Genomic DNA, 12,805 nt, shown 5'->3' with positions numbered 1-12,805 from the left:
AGCAGAGGTCGTGAAAAGGAACACCCGGCCCAGGGACAGAGACTATTTCACAGTTGCTTCCCCTCCCCTCTCCTGGGCCCACGGCAGGCGTCACCAATGGATCGCAGACAGCACCCTTTCCCAATAAAGCCTGATTGTCTGAAGACTTCCTGACCCTGCCCGAGAAGCCATTTCCAATAGGCTGGAGGTGGCAGTGAGCCCTAATTGCCACCCTTCATCTAATCAATCTCCACACGGCACAGATTGAGACATGGAGACCCAGGCAGGGGTGCTCCTTGCTCAGTCTTACGGTGAGTCAAGAACAGAGAGATGGACACAGAGGCAACACTAAACACCTTAACATCTATCACTGCCTAAGCTCTTTCCCCCCATCCCAGTGACGATGTGAGTGGTGTGAGGATGTCCATACCCAGGCCTGGCCATGTGTCCCAGTAGCTGATGCCTCCCCACCTAGAAAGAAGACAGCTGCCGTCGAAGGTAACAGGCACAGCCCAAAGGAAGGCTGCGAGGGCCTGGCCTACGGAGATGGCAGTGAGGTCAGGGGGATCTATGCAAGCAGCACGGTGAGGAAGAATCTAGGCCTGGGAAAGGAATGCCAAGTCTGCAGATCTGAGGAGGCACTAGAACCTCAGGATGGGGCTGGTAGGGGGACAAGTTTGATTTCAAATAAGTAGAGCAGATGGGGAGGATGAGAAGCTCAACGAAAAAAACACCAGGCTTGCAGTTAGAAATAAGCCACTGGAGCGTGGTTTTGGATTTTCTAGGAAGAAGCTGATGGGGGCCTGTGGACCACGGGGAGATCCCAGAATGGCACAACCAGAAGATGTTCTACCCACTAAAGCAGATGGCCTGGGTGGGAGCAGAGGTGTTCACGTTGGCTAGCTCAGGACTACATCACGCAGAAGTTTAAAATGCTCCCTACATTTATAAATTGAGTTCCCACATCAAAATCTGGATTTCTAATTTCTTAGGGGGGTGGGGGGGAAGCAGAAGAAGAACTGATAACATGGACCCATATTCTTGCAAAACAGCCACTGATGTCACTAAGTGGTTATGATCACCCCAGTTTTCCCCAGTCCCCACCATTCCCTACTGTCATCCCCATCTTACTTCCCACCCCTGCAAGCCGCCCCCCCCCAACCCCCACGCATAAACTAGCCCTAGGTTAACAGGAAGTGGCAGGCATCCCCCACTCGTCCATCTGACTCTCAGAAGCCTTCTAGGAACAGAAAAGGCAAACCTTGAGCCCGCCTTTGTCGTCGGGCAGCACTGGGACGCTCCAGGGCTGCCGGGCCTTCGCGTGGGGCAGGGGCGGCGGGTGGCTGGGCCGGCCTTTGTCTTTGTTCACCTGCATGCAGACAGATGCCAGCAGTCGAACAAGTTCCGTGTCTATGGGCACAAAAGGCAGCGTTTTACCTGCAAATATGTCTGCTGGGCTACGGGGATTGGGCCTAAGACGACCCCTGTCAGTCTTAGAATTCAGCCCTGTAGCTCCAGAGTCTTTGGTATTCAATGATCAAGGTCCCCCCCCCCCCCAAAAAAAAAATGGCAAAAAGGCTAGCAGCACTGAACCCATTTAACCAGAAAGAAAAAACAGAAGCTCTCTTCCCGCAGGAAGGCAGAGCGTATTGTTTAAAATGTACGGGTTCTGTAGCCAGATGGCAGAGGTTCAAAGTCTGCCTCAGGCCCTCTCTGGAGACCAAGAGCGGGGGCTGGTAGCAGAGGGACCTCTCTGCAGGTAAAATAAGGACCCTCTCTGTGCCTGTGTAAAAGGGGTGACTGCAGTGCCCCCACATAAAGGTGTCTGGAGGATTCGAGGGAATTCCTGACATAAAGTACATGAAAAAAGCCAAGTACTATTAGTTATTATTAATTTAACTAGGTTATAAAAAAAAAAAAAGCAAGAAACAAAAATTACTGAAAACTATTAACAGTGCTTTTCTCTTGATGCCTGTTTATTTTCTTCTCTCCAAGTATCTATTTATATAAAAGCCTAAGCGACCGAACAACCGAATGACCAGTCGACTGGTTGCTATGACGCACACTGACCACCAGAGGACAGACATTCAATGCAGGAGCTGACCCCTGGTGGTAAGTGTGCTCCCACAGCCAACCTCCTGCGGTTGGCTGGCCTCCCCTCTACCCCACTCAGCCCTGACTGGGGGAGCCAGCCAGCCAGCTAACCTCCCACAGTCCCTCCCCTAACTGACTGGCCCCCTCATTGGCCCTACTTGGGGGGCCCACCAGCCCCTCCCCCTTGCCACACCCCCCCATCAGCCTGAATTGTCAGCTAGGCTGAAGGACCCCACCCATGCACGAATTTGTGCACCAGGCCTCTAGTTCAATAATAAGCATGTTTTTCTTAGAAAATTTCAGGCAGAAAACTTCATTAAAAAATCCACTAGGAGAAAAAAAACAACAACACTAGCAATAGATTATTTTATAGGAGAAGAGGAGAAATGGATGGGGAAGGAGAAAGAAGAGACACAGTGAGAGACAAAGTTTGTCAGGAAAACCTGTGCCATCCAGCCTAGGGTCACAGAGAGACTCACTCTAAATGACAGGAGTGAGCTCACTGGACTTGGGCAGAGGGCCCGCCTCTCCCGCTGGGTCAAGTAATTTCCCCCGGTCTCGGTCACCTCCCTCTACAGGACAGTATGAAGCTCTGCTTCCCGCACACCCCAGCAGGATGAAGTGGAACCAAGCAGGTGTGTGATGTGTGGGGAGGGGCGGGAGGGTGGCAATGCTGCTGATGAGAAAGGACACTCTGGCCTGCCACCCCGTAGCTAGGAGCAGCAGCAGAAGTAACCCCACTTGGGACTGTGGAGGTAAAAGTCCTCTCCCCACGGCCAGCAGGTTGGGATCTGGCTCAGGGCTAAAGCCTGGGGGTCAGGAGAGCCTCTCAGCCTCTCCCTCTCTGGGCTCAAAACTCCAGGATTATAAACAGAGAGACCCTGCCTCTTGAGCCGGCTCATTAGAAGTGGCAGGTCACAGAGGAGGGCCCGTCACACTCGGGGAGGGGCTAATGGGGGGGAACAGTGCCATGTGGAGACCAAGAGAGGTGGGCTGGTATAACAGGTACCTCCAGTATGGCACCCTTGACCAGGCAGCCTACACAATTTAACTGAGGGGACATTGCTCCACCTCTAATTCTGCTGTCAGAGGGCCTTTTTGTATCCTCCCGAGTCCCCAGCATTTCTGGCTATAGATCAGATACCATTCTAGGATGTGTGTGGACTGCCAAGGCAGACACACGCCTTGCTGGCTTTCCCTCCTTGAGGCTCCCAGAGGCTGGTGCTAGGGGAGGCCTCAGGGACTGCCTGGGCCCAGCCCAGCCCTTGCTGAAGGGGGTGACTTGCTGAAAGCCATGGGGTGAGCTCTTGGGGCCTGAGAGTTGCTCCCCCTTTGAATAAGCAAGTGCTTCAAACATAGGTGAGTATCTGGATTCCCAGCCCGGAAAAGGCAACGCAGGTCCAGAACCCTTTTCCTGAAACAACCCACCAGGATCACTCAGCAGCATCACTAGGTCAAAGGCCGTGTACCCGTTTTTTGCTCGGAGAGCGACATCGGCTCCCTGGTTTAGCAGATATTTGACAATTTCCTTATTCCTGCGGAGGAAGGAAAGAGCCAGGGTTAGACCCACGGAAAACAAAAGCATGGCTCTGCTTCCGAGCAGCAAGACGTGGTATGAACTGCGGTGCCCCGTTCTTGAGTGTGTTAAGAGCGTGGAGAGCTGCCCACAGTCTCACAGGCCTCGTCCCTACCCCGTGGGCAGGTCAGACGCGAACGTGAAGGAAATCAAAGCCCAAGGGCTCCTTCCACTGACAAAATGAACACCGAGGGTTCTGCCCCCAAACCATTTGGCCACCCAGACTACACAAGGCCCCGCTCCCCCCACCCAGATCAGGACCCCCCTCCACATGCAAGCCTCCCAGGGGCCAAGGGGTTGAGGTGGAAGTTGAAGCTTCTTACTTGATAGTAAGAAAAGAAGCCAATCACCCTGATCAACTGAAATCAACCTACAGAAACTTATTCCTAAAAAGTGGTTGGCATGGTCCCTGGGGACGTTCTGTGACAGAGTCATGGGACATCTGGACACGGAAGGGCAGGAACACAGGAAAGAACGAGCCTGCACTCCTTTAACCTCGTGTGCGCGCCCCAACAGCTTCACCGCCGTGGGGTTTACCTGCAGGTCTCAGGACCAGCGAGCCCCATCAGGACCCCCCTCCCAGCCGGAGCATCCCAGCAGCCTTGCCGCAGAGAACGTGGGGCTGGCGCTGACCCGTGGTAGGTGGCCTGCATGAGGGCCGTCCAGCCATGCACGCTGTCCTGCTTGTCGACCTCGGCATGCCTCTCCACCAGCAGCTGCACCAGGGGCAGCTGCCCCATGACGGCCGCCAGCATCAGGGGGGTGGCCCCGTCCCCGTTGACCAGGTTCACGTGGTTGGGGTCTTCATCGGCAATCTCTTTGACCAACTGGAAGTTTCCTACAGAGAGAAGCAATCGTCCATGGGCCTGTGCAGCCGCAGGCTTACGCATCCGGGGGGTTCGCTTAACAAACACTTGCTGAGCCTGCTTCTGCCCTGGGCTACTGGGGTACCATAGAGGGTCCAAAGATGAGCCGGAGGTAGCCCCTTCTCTCAAATCCTTCAGTCTATAAAGGACAGAGACACCATACAAATAGGTTTCCTAAATGAGGGAAATGTTGGTATCTTAAGAGGACAGATGAAGGAAACAGAGAAAGGGCATAGAAAGTACTACGCAGGTGAGTTCATGTCTGGCCAGGGGTTGAGGATCAGGGAGGGCTGCCTGGAGGCGGGGTCTATATCAGAAGAGGAGATTTTAGGCTGAATAGTCCTACATCCCAAAAACACTGAAGCAGGTAGGTGGGCAGCCTGGCATTTCAGAGGGAGGGGAAAGCCAGGGCCTAACCACAGGGTTTGTCGGGAGAGGTGGGAGAGCCTGGGAGGGCAGGCTGGAACCTGCTGGTAAAGCCCCAGAGTAACTACCAGCCTCCAGGGTCTGAACCTTCCTGGGTGAAACAACAAAACGCCTGCTATCTTTCCCAAATGCCCAAGGTGACCTTGAGGAGGACGACAGATATTAGGTAGGGAGAATATGGCACTGAGTCCTTAAATATCCCCATGGTTTCCTAAAGCGCTTACCCATTTTCAACGCGTGGAAAATATCAGGCCGCCTTTTCTCCTCATCTAGGTAAACAAAGATTTTTAAAGTTAAGGTTTAGCGTAAGAGAAAAGTCACAAGCGTGTAACAACATAGCCTAACTTTTAAAATCATCTACTTTTCAAAAGCAATCGAATTGGAGACCCAAATAGCAGATGAATGCAGCAGCCCGCCACCCCCCCCCCCCCCCGGAAGGGTTAGTATCCGTGTCGGGAAATGCTTCAGAGACACGTCTTAGGAGGTCGTTTGGCCAAAAGGACATGAGTGACCAGCGGACTATTTCCTGACCCCACACTCACAAAGTTTTAGGCATTCCAAACTTCGGGATGTCCTGTCTTAGGTATGACAGAAAAGCACAGTCTTAGAAGAATCTGAACTCCTATGAAAATTTTTAAAAGCAAGAATGAGTCTTTTCTCCTAAAAACAAAATGGACAGCCATGAGATAAGCCTAGAGCTGAGGGCCCTGAGATGCTAAGCAGCTAAGCCCAGGTAACGGTCATGGATATGGCCTCCAGAGGAGCCATTGTTAACTTTTGTTGTTGTTGTTTTTTTGTTGATTTTAATATATTTTATTGATTTTTTTCATAGAGAGGAAGGGAGAAGGGTAGAAAGTCAGAAACATTGATGAGAGAGAAACATCGATCAGCTGCCTCCAGCACACCCCCTTACTGGGGATGTGCCCGCAACCAAGGTACATGCCCTTGACCGGAATCAAACCTGGAAACCTTCAGTCCGCAGGCTGACACCCTATCCACTGAGCCAATCCGGTGAGGGCAGAAGAGCCGGTGTTAATTTTTGCTTTCTTTCCCAAATAAGCAACAATCTGAGTCACCTCCCGCCCCTGATCTGTAGACACAGCTCCCTGTGGGCAATTTCCCACCTGACATGTTCATGCTTGGCTAGTGTAAAACCCCCACTCCTCCCACTTCTGACCCTCAAAGGTGGGCCTTGCTGGACCCACCCAGTGCCAGCCCCTCCTTCATCTGCTCATCCATCACCTTCTTCCAAGCCTGACTAGTGGGGATCCTGCTCCTGTAGGGAAGCAGACATGGACAGTCCTCTGGCGAGTGGTAAAGGCAGGACTTCCTGCCGCCTTTGACTAGCTCCAGGGATGGAGCCGCTACAGGAGGAAGCCTGAGGCTCTGGGCTGAACCTCTGGTCCAGACCAGCCCCCAGGGCAGCTAGGAGGAAGCTGCAGCACCACCCAGGGAGCAGGAGTCTGGAGTCAGCATATCAGAATGAGTGCATCTCTAGAACCATCTGTCTCCTCGTCACTAAAATGGGGATTACATGTTCATGTGTGGGCCACATGGTGGTTGCAGGGACCAATAACACAGAGGGGAATGCTTCAGAAATAGTTAGGTCCTTCTCAGAGTACAATTTTTGTGACCTTTACTAGTGACCAGCGTCCACCCCAGCAAGGACTACTACTTAACTGCAGGGTTGTGAAAGGAAGTATAGACGTGGAACCAAGTGTCAGGTTTTATTCATAAAATACCATTATGAAACGAATCTGCATTTTTGTTTTAATAAATATGATGTGTTCCTTTAAGTGTTTCAGAGTCTAACTTGCTGTGGGCTGGTGCCCTCTCATGCCAAGACCCTTTGACAGAAAAGAGCGTGTCACCTGGCCTTCATGTTGGTTGCTAAGCAACCGCCTGCTACAAATGAGTCACTGACAGTCTAGCCTGACCCCCGAAGGATGGGGTAAGCTGTGCCCCTGATGTCAAGTGACCCTGGGCTGGTCCCTTCCTCACTCCAGGATCCAGCTTTTTGCATCAGTATAAGAACAGCTCTGGGGACCCTGTCCCAGCCCAAGAAACAACCATGTAGAGGGCCGCCTGAGAAGGCACACGGACATTCTTTAAATTGTCAGCTGAGCCCAAGGCACTGGCAGAGTACCTTTGTCCAGGTATCAGCAGGGGAGAGTCTAGATATGTAAATCCAGTAATGCTAGGGCCTAGTTAAGTATGCAAATAAGTTCCTTTGACCCTATAAATAAACCTGCTGCGTGGCTCGGCTTGGGGCCTGTTGCCTCTCCATCAGAGAGATGGTGCCCACCTAGCGCCTAGCTTGATGAATCTATGTCTGCCTCCTTATCTCTTTCTTTTTTCAATATTTCTTAATCCCCAGCTCCTCTACTCAGGAACTGTCGTTTTCCGTGATGGACATGGAAAACAGAGAAACAGTCCCCTCCCTCCCCCGCACAACCACAGTGAGGGCAGATGGGGCATCACAATGACAGGTACAGCCTCCAAGACAGCCTGCTGCTGCTCATTTGAGAAGAGAGACCTGCGGGTCCCTAAGTCCCTGGTGGGGTGAATTTCCTGGCATCTCACAAAAAGAGCTAGTGGCCATTACAATTTCTCTAATAGCCTGCCATTATTAATAATGCAGCCTTGGTCCTTGCTGCTGTCCCACCTGAAGACTCTCCTGACAGCCTGCATGGCCTGTTTCCTCAGCTCCTGAGTCGGTGTAAGTCTCAGCTCCTCAAGGAGGCCAGGACTGCATCACCCCCACTGGACCTCTCCAAACCCTCTGCCTTGCCCCCTGACACGTACCATCTACCTTCCTGTGCAACTCATTTTATTTAATTAATATGCTATTCTATTTCCTGTTGATTGCCAAGGCTCTCAGTGGCAGGGGCTGGTCTGCTCACTGACATATCCCACGTACTGAGAGCAGTGCCCGGTACCTTATAGGCACTCATGCTAACTAAATGAACGGCGGTCAATTAAAGCCTATTATAGCAGCTTCTATTTCCTGAGTGCTAACTATGTGCCAGGGGCTAGGCACACATTTTACAGGCATCTACCTTACCACTGCTCACAGAACCTTACGAGGTAAGCACATTTATGATGATTCTTTTGGGAAAGAGGACACTGAAGTCCTGAAGGGACAACGAACACGCCGAAGTCCATCCAGCCACAAAGTGAAGAACTCGCTCCAAACCTGGGTCTGCTCAACGAGGAAGTCTATACGCATAGCCATGGCCTGATCCGGTCAAATATGACAACAGTAACAATATCGGGGGTGGACGGGTGGCAGCTCTCAATGCCTTTCAAGTACCCACACTTGGCCAGGGTGACCTCACTTAATCCTCACAGCAGTCCTAGGACATGGTGCTACTCCTGTCCCCCGTTTGTGGACGACTACACAGAAGCTAGGGGAATTCGGGCAACCTATCCCAGGTCCCTCAGCTGGCCTTTCCTTCAGATTCTCACCTTTCAGTCCTAGACGCTTACGCACTGCAACCTGTCATTACAGCCCGGGCCCCATCACAGAAAGAGGGTACTGAGGCTGTGTGTGAAATGGCATTTCACGGTCCTACTGCACGTGATGAACTGGAAGTTTTGAAACATAGTGTGCTCTATGGCAGATCTGCTAAGGATTGTTCAAACAGCTCTTTAAATGCCAGAAAGATGGCAAAAAAATGAAAAAATAAAATAAAAAAGAGACAGGGCACATTACTAGGTGTTGAAAAACCTCAAAAGTGGGTTAAGCCCAAATGGCATGGCTCAGTGGTTGAGCATCAACCTGTGAACCAGGAGGTCACAGTTTGATTCTTGGTTGGGACACACACCTGGATTGTGAGCTGAATCCCCAGTGTCGGGTGTGCAGGAGGCAGCTGATCAATGATTCTCTCTCCTCGTTGATGTTTCTCTCTTTCTCTCCCTTCCTCTCTGAAGTCAATAAAAAAAAAAATATTTAAAAAAAACACACAATTTGAAGCCACAGCGGGGGAGAGGGTGGGATGGGGGGAGAGAGAAGCAGCCTGACCTGTCTTGGGCCTGACGGTGGTCAGTGGGTCCAGGTAATCTGCCAGGTCCCTGTGTTTGCGGTCAAGCGCGACCTCGAAGGCAGTCTTCTCCAGCACGCTGAGGTGGTCGGGGTTGGCCCCCTTCTCCACCAGCTGCTGGGCCACACCCAGCCTGCCGATGAGCGCGGCCAGCATCAGCGGGCTCCAGCCCACGGTCCGGGCCGCGTGGTTGGGGTCCGCACCCCACTCCAGCAGCAGGCGCACCACAGCTTCGTGTCCGTGCTGGATGGCAGCCATCAGGGCCGTGATGTCCAGCAGCTCGTTCCTGCTGTCTGCTGCCGCCGCCGCCGGCTGCTCGCCCGACAGGGTGTGATGGTCCACGAAGGCACCAGCTTCCAGGAGCAGCTTCACCACACCCAGGTGGCCGCCCCGAGAGGCCACCGTGAGCACACAGGCCCCCAGCCGGTTCTGGGCATTGACGTCAGCCCCGTGATCCAAGAGCAGGTGCGCCACGCTCACGTGCCCAAATCTGCCAGGAAGATGGAGAATCGGTGACACTAAACATGGAGCCCTGAGAAGGAGACACTTATTGAATGCTTGTCATGAAGCCCTAAGAGCTGCTTATATGCTGAAACCAGTTTGGCTCAGTGGATAGAGCATCAGCCTGCGGACTGAAGGATCCCTGGTTCGATTCCGGTCAGGGTCATGTGCCTTGATTGTGGGCACATCCCCAGTAGGGGGGTGTCCAAGAGGCAGCTGATTGATGATTCTCATCGATGTTTCTGACTCTCTATCCCTCTCTCTCCTCTCTTTGAAAAATCAATAAAATATATATTTTTTTAAAGAGTGAACTACTAAAATAATAAAATCTTATTTAAAAAAATAATTAAAAATAAAATAAAAAATAAAAGGCCTTCTTCTGGTGCCAGCCCTGCACATGCCCCACCACAAAGGTGAGCAGTTGCCTTGCTAGGCTTGAACCTGGTCCTGGCATCCACTAGCTGCAGGACCTCGAAAAAGAACTTGAACTTCATCGTGCCTTCCTTTCCTCATCTGTAAAATGCGATGTGACTGTACAGATTTCAAGGGAATGTTAAGGATGGAGTTAACATACCTAAATATATAATAAATGTATAATTATTAAAGCAGTGCTTGGCCAAAGGAAGCACCGTACAAATGTTAGCTATTATCACTGTAATCCGTTCACATTATGCAACATGCGAGGTTGCCCAGCCTGTAAGGGCCTGAGTCAGAAACCAGGTCTGTCTAAACCACATGTGTCAAACACAAGGCCCGCGGGCCAAATCCGTCCCGCCAGGCCTTGCAATGTGGCCCGCACCGCGCTGTCATCACTGCACTCCGCTGCGTTTCCATCACAATGACAGTTTATGACTGTTCAGTAAACCATTCGGCCCGCGATTTAGGCTGGATTTTAGATTTTGGCCCCTTCTCTGATTGACTTCGACACCCCTAGTCTAAACCCTGCTGCCCTCCCTCTTTCCCCTACACCGCGCTGCTGCCTCCCACATCTCGGAAAGGTCATTTTATTCTGTTTTGTAGCCTGGTGATCTGCCAGTGCTGATCTCCCCATGGGCAGGGCCCATGTCTGACTCATGTCTACCCTTTTCCTCTCCAGATGCACACAGAGAGAAGGTCCTTCTAGACCAGAGGCACAGGACCCCGTGCCAAGAGGTGTGGCCAGGCTGTGGTCAGGAGAAATAGGCCTGAACATCTCACCAGAGGCCTGCTGCCACCTGCTGGCAGGAATGTACTAGTACACTGCCTGAAGCTTAGATTTGGACCTTGAGTCAGACACTCCCCCCCCTCCCCCAAGCCCCTCCCCGAGTGAAGCTTGAAGAAAGGCCCTCCTGAGACCCTGGGGAGACAAATAAGCACCCACCAAAGCTCTAACACCAGGAAGGGAAAACAGATGCCTCTTCCTAGCGAAAATCTCTCTCTTCTTTCGCCTGGAGAGGACAGAAAAGTTCTGTTTCACAGCACTTTTGCTTGGCACACTCTTTCTGGGCTCCGAGCTGTGTGTCAGAGCTGGAAGAGGCCTGGACTAACAAGGAAAGGATGGCAAGAAGAGAGGGGCCAGCTCTGCCAGGCTTTACAAGACCATTATACCTGTGCGATGTCTGCATCGGCAAGGCAGCTTTTTAAGTCTCCTGTTGTGCGGGTTTTTGTAGCTCAGCTAAACCCAGCGCCTCCCTCCTCCCTGTGGAGGCAGAGCCAAGGCTGAACTCTGCTTTGAACTTACAAATACCTTCTGGGACATGAACCTGAACAGCACCAGGTCACCTCAGCCCACAGAGCGCTGCCCGGAAGGAGAGCTTGGTGAACTGACGCCTCCAGCTGCAGGGGAACGGGGCCTGTCCTCTTCCCCAAGAGCAGGGAGAGGGCAAGTCCAGCTGGAATAAACTCAACGGCAGAAAGCTGCCACCTCGGCCTGTCTCCCTGCTTCCTGGGCTGTCCCTTCCTGCCCATCCTCCATGACAGTCCCCAAACCCAAAATGACACTCCCAAACCCTAAATCTGCCGGCCGCTTCCCCCTGCTGAAGACCCACCGACTTTCAACCTCACCTCCTCCCAGCTCTCACACTGTGCCCTCTGGCCATGCTCATCTGTACTCACCAATTATTAGACTCTCCAAAGAGAGGACTGGGGGCTGACCCACAGTGGAGCTCAATAAATTTTGTCCAGTAAGTGAATGAATGACTGACTGGCTGGCATAACATTGTAGAGGATGGTCCAGAGACAGGCAATGGACTGGTAGATCCTCCACTGGAGTAGAGAATTCAAGAGGTAATTCCATTTTAGTTATCAAGCATCCAGGAAAAACAAAACAACAACAACAAAAAAAAAAACTAGTATAATTCCTAACAGCAGGTTATAAGGTACTGTCACATTTGTATCCTATTTTATTTTAATAAACCGCCCATTTCACAGACGAGGCAATCAAGATTAGAACGGAAGCTCTGCAGAGGCTGGATTAGAGAGGGCACCCCCGGAGGAAGGGAGAGCAGGAGGAGACTCCTACCACGTGTGGTCTGCACTGCGGCAGAGGGGAAGGAGAGGGGGTGTGGATCCCAGAGAGGGTACGGCTGAGACAGACGAGCAGACCCGGCCACGGCACAGACAGGTTCCGAGGCCCAGGACTCACCTGGGACTTCAAAGCCTGAAAGAAAGCCTAGGAGTGACAGGGAACCTCGGGGGAAAGATGAAGATAGCTCCGAAGGCTTTCCATCATCCCAGACTGCTCCAGGCAGGAAATCAGGTGCCAAGACAAAGGGCCCCAACATCCAGATAAGAGCATGAAACACTGCGTAGCCCTTGCCAACAGGCACGCATTCCCTACCTGGGGTGTATTCCCAAAGTTGTGCTCATAGAATGACTGAAATAAATGCCCATTGAATGGCCGGGGCATGGTTAAGCAAACCACGGTACTGCCCCATGGATGAATGTTCACCCAGCAGTTTAAAATGACATATTTGAAACAAATGCAAATCACAGCCACATGGAGGTGAGGTTTTTCACCCATCAGACACAAAAACCCAAACGTTTGCTAGCACACTGTCGGCAAGGCTGTGGAAACACAAGCCCTCGCTCGCACTGCTGCTGGGAAGGTAAACTGGTGTGGCTGCTGTGGCCGGCAGAATAGCGGGCTCCCGGAGGCATTCACACCCGAACCCTCAGACCCTGAGTTAGGCTTCTTGGCAAAGAGGAAATGAAGGTGGTACATAGGATTCGTAATCAGTAAGCTGATCTGAAGATGGGGAGCATCCTAAATTATCTAGGTGGGCCCACTGGGGTCACAAGGGTCCTTTAATTGTGGAAAACAAGGACAGAAGATTCGGAGT

General features: G+C 52.0%; 1 protein-coding gene across 3 annotated transcripts in view; it reads right to left on the bottom strand.

The window, feature by feature from the left end:
• The window catches only part of ANKS6 (ankyrin repeat and sterile alpha motif domain containing 6), a 39,919-nt gene that overhangs the window by 25,231 nt on the left and 1,883 nt on the right, over positions 1 to 12,805 (bottom strand). For all 3 annotated transcript variants that reach the window (XR_004987101.2, XR_004987100.2, XM_036433226.2), the window contains exons 2-6: positions 8,966 to 9,474; positions 5,166 to 5,210; positions 4,283 to 4,487; positions 3,502 to 3,608; positions 1,241 to 1,389 (exon numbers count right to left, since the gene is read on the bottom strand). Coding sequence is in view for 1 of the 3 variants with exons in the window: in XM_036433226.2 (XP_036289119.1) it covers positions 1,241 to 1,389; positions 3,502 to 3,608; positions 4,283 to 4,487; positions 5,166 to 5,210; positions 8,966 to 9,474 (1,015 nt within the window). In the remaining 2 variants the exon portion in view is untranslated. The remainder of the gene's footprint in view (positions 1 to 1,240; positions 1,390 to 3,501; positions 3,609 to 4,282; positions 4,488 to 5,165; positions 5,211 to 8,965; positions 9,475 to 12,805) is intronic.

Source organism: Pipistrellus kuhlii, unplaced genomic scaffold, assembly GCF_014108245.1.
Source record: "Pipistrellus kuhlii isolate mPipKuh1 unplaced genomic scaffold, mPipKuh1.p scaffold_m20_p_12, whole genome shotgun sequence".
Taxonomy (NCBI): domain Eukaryota; kingdom Metazoa; phylum Chordata; class Mammalia; order Chiroptera; family Vespertilionidae; genus Pipistrellus; species Pipistrellus kuhlii.
The sequence above is the reverse complement of the archived record's forward strand: the minus strand, read 5'-3'. Positions and strand labels throughout refer to the sequence as shown.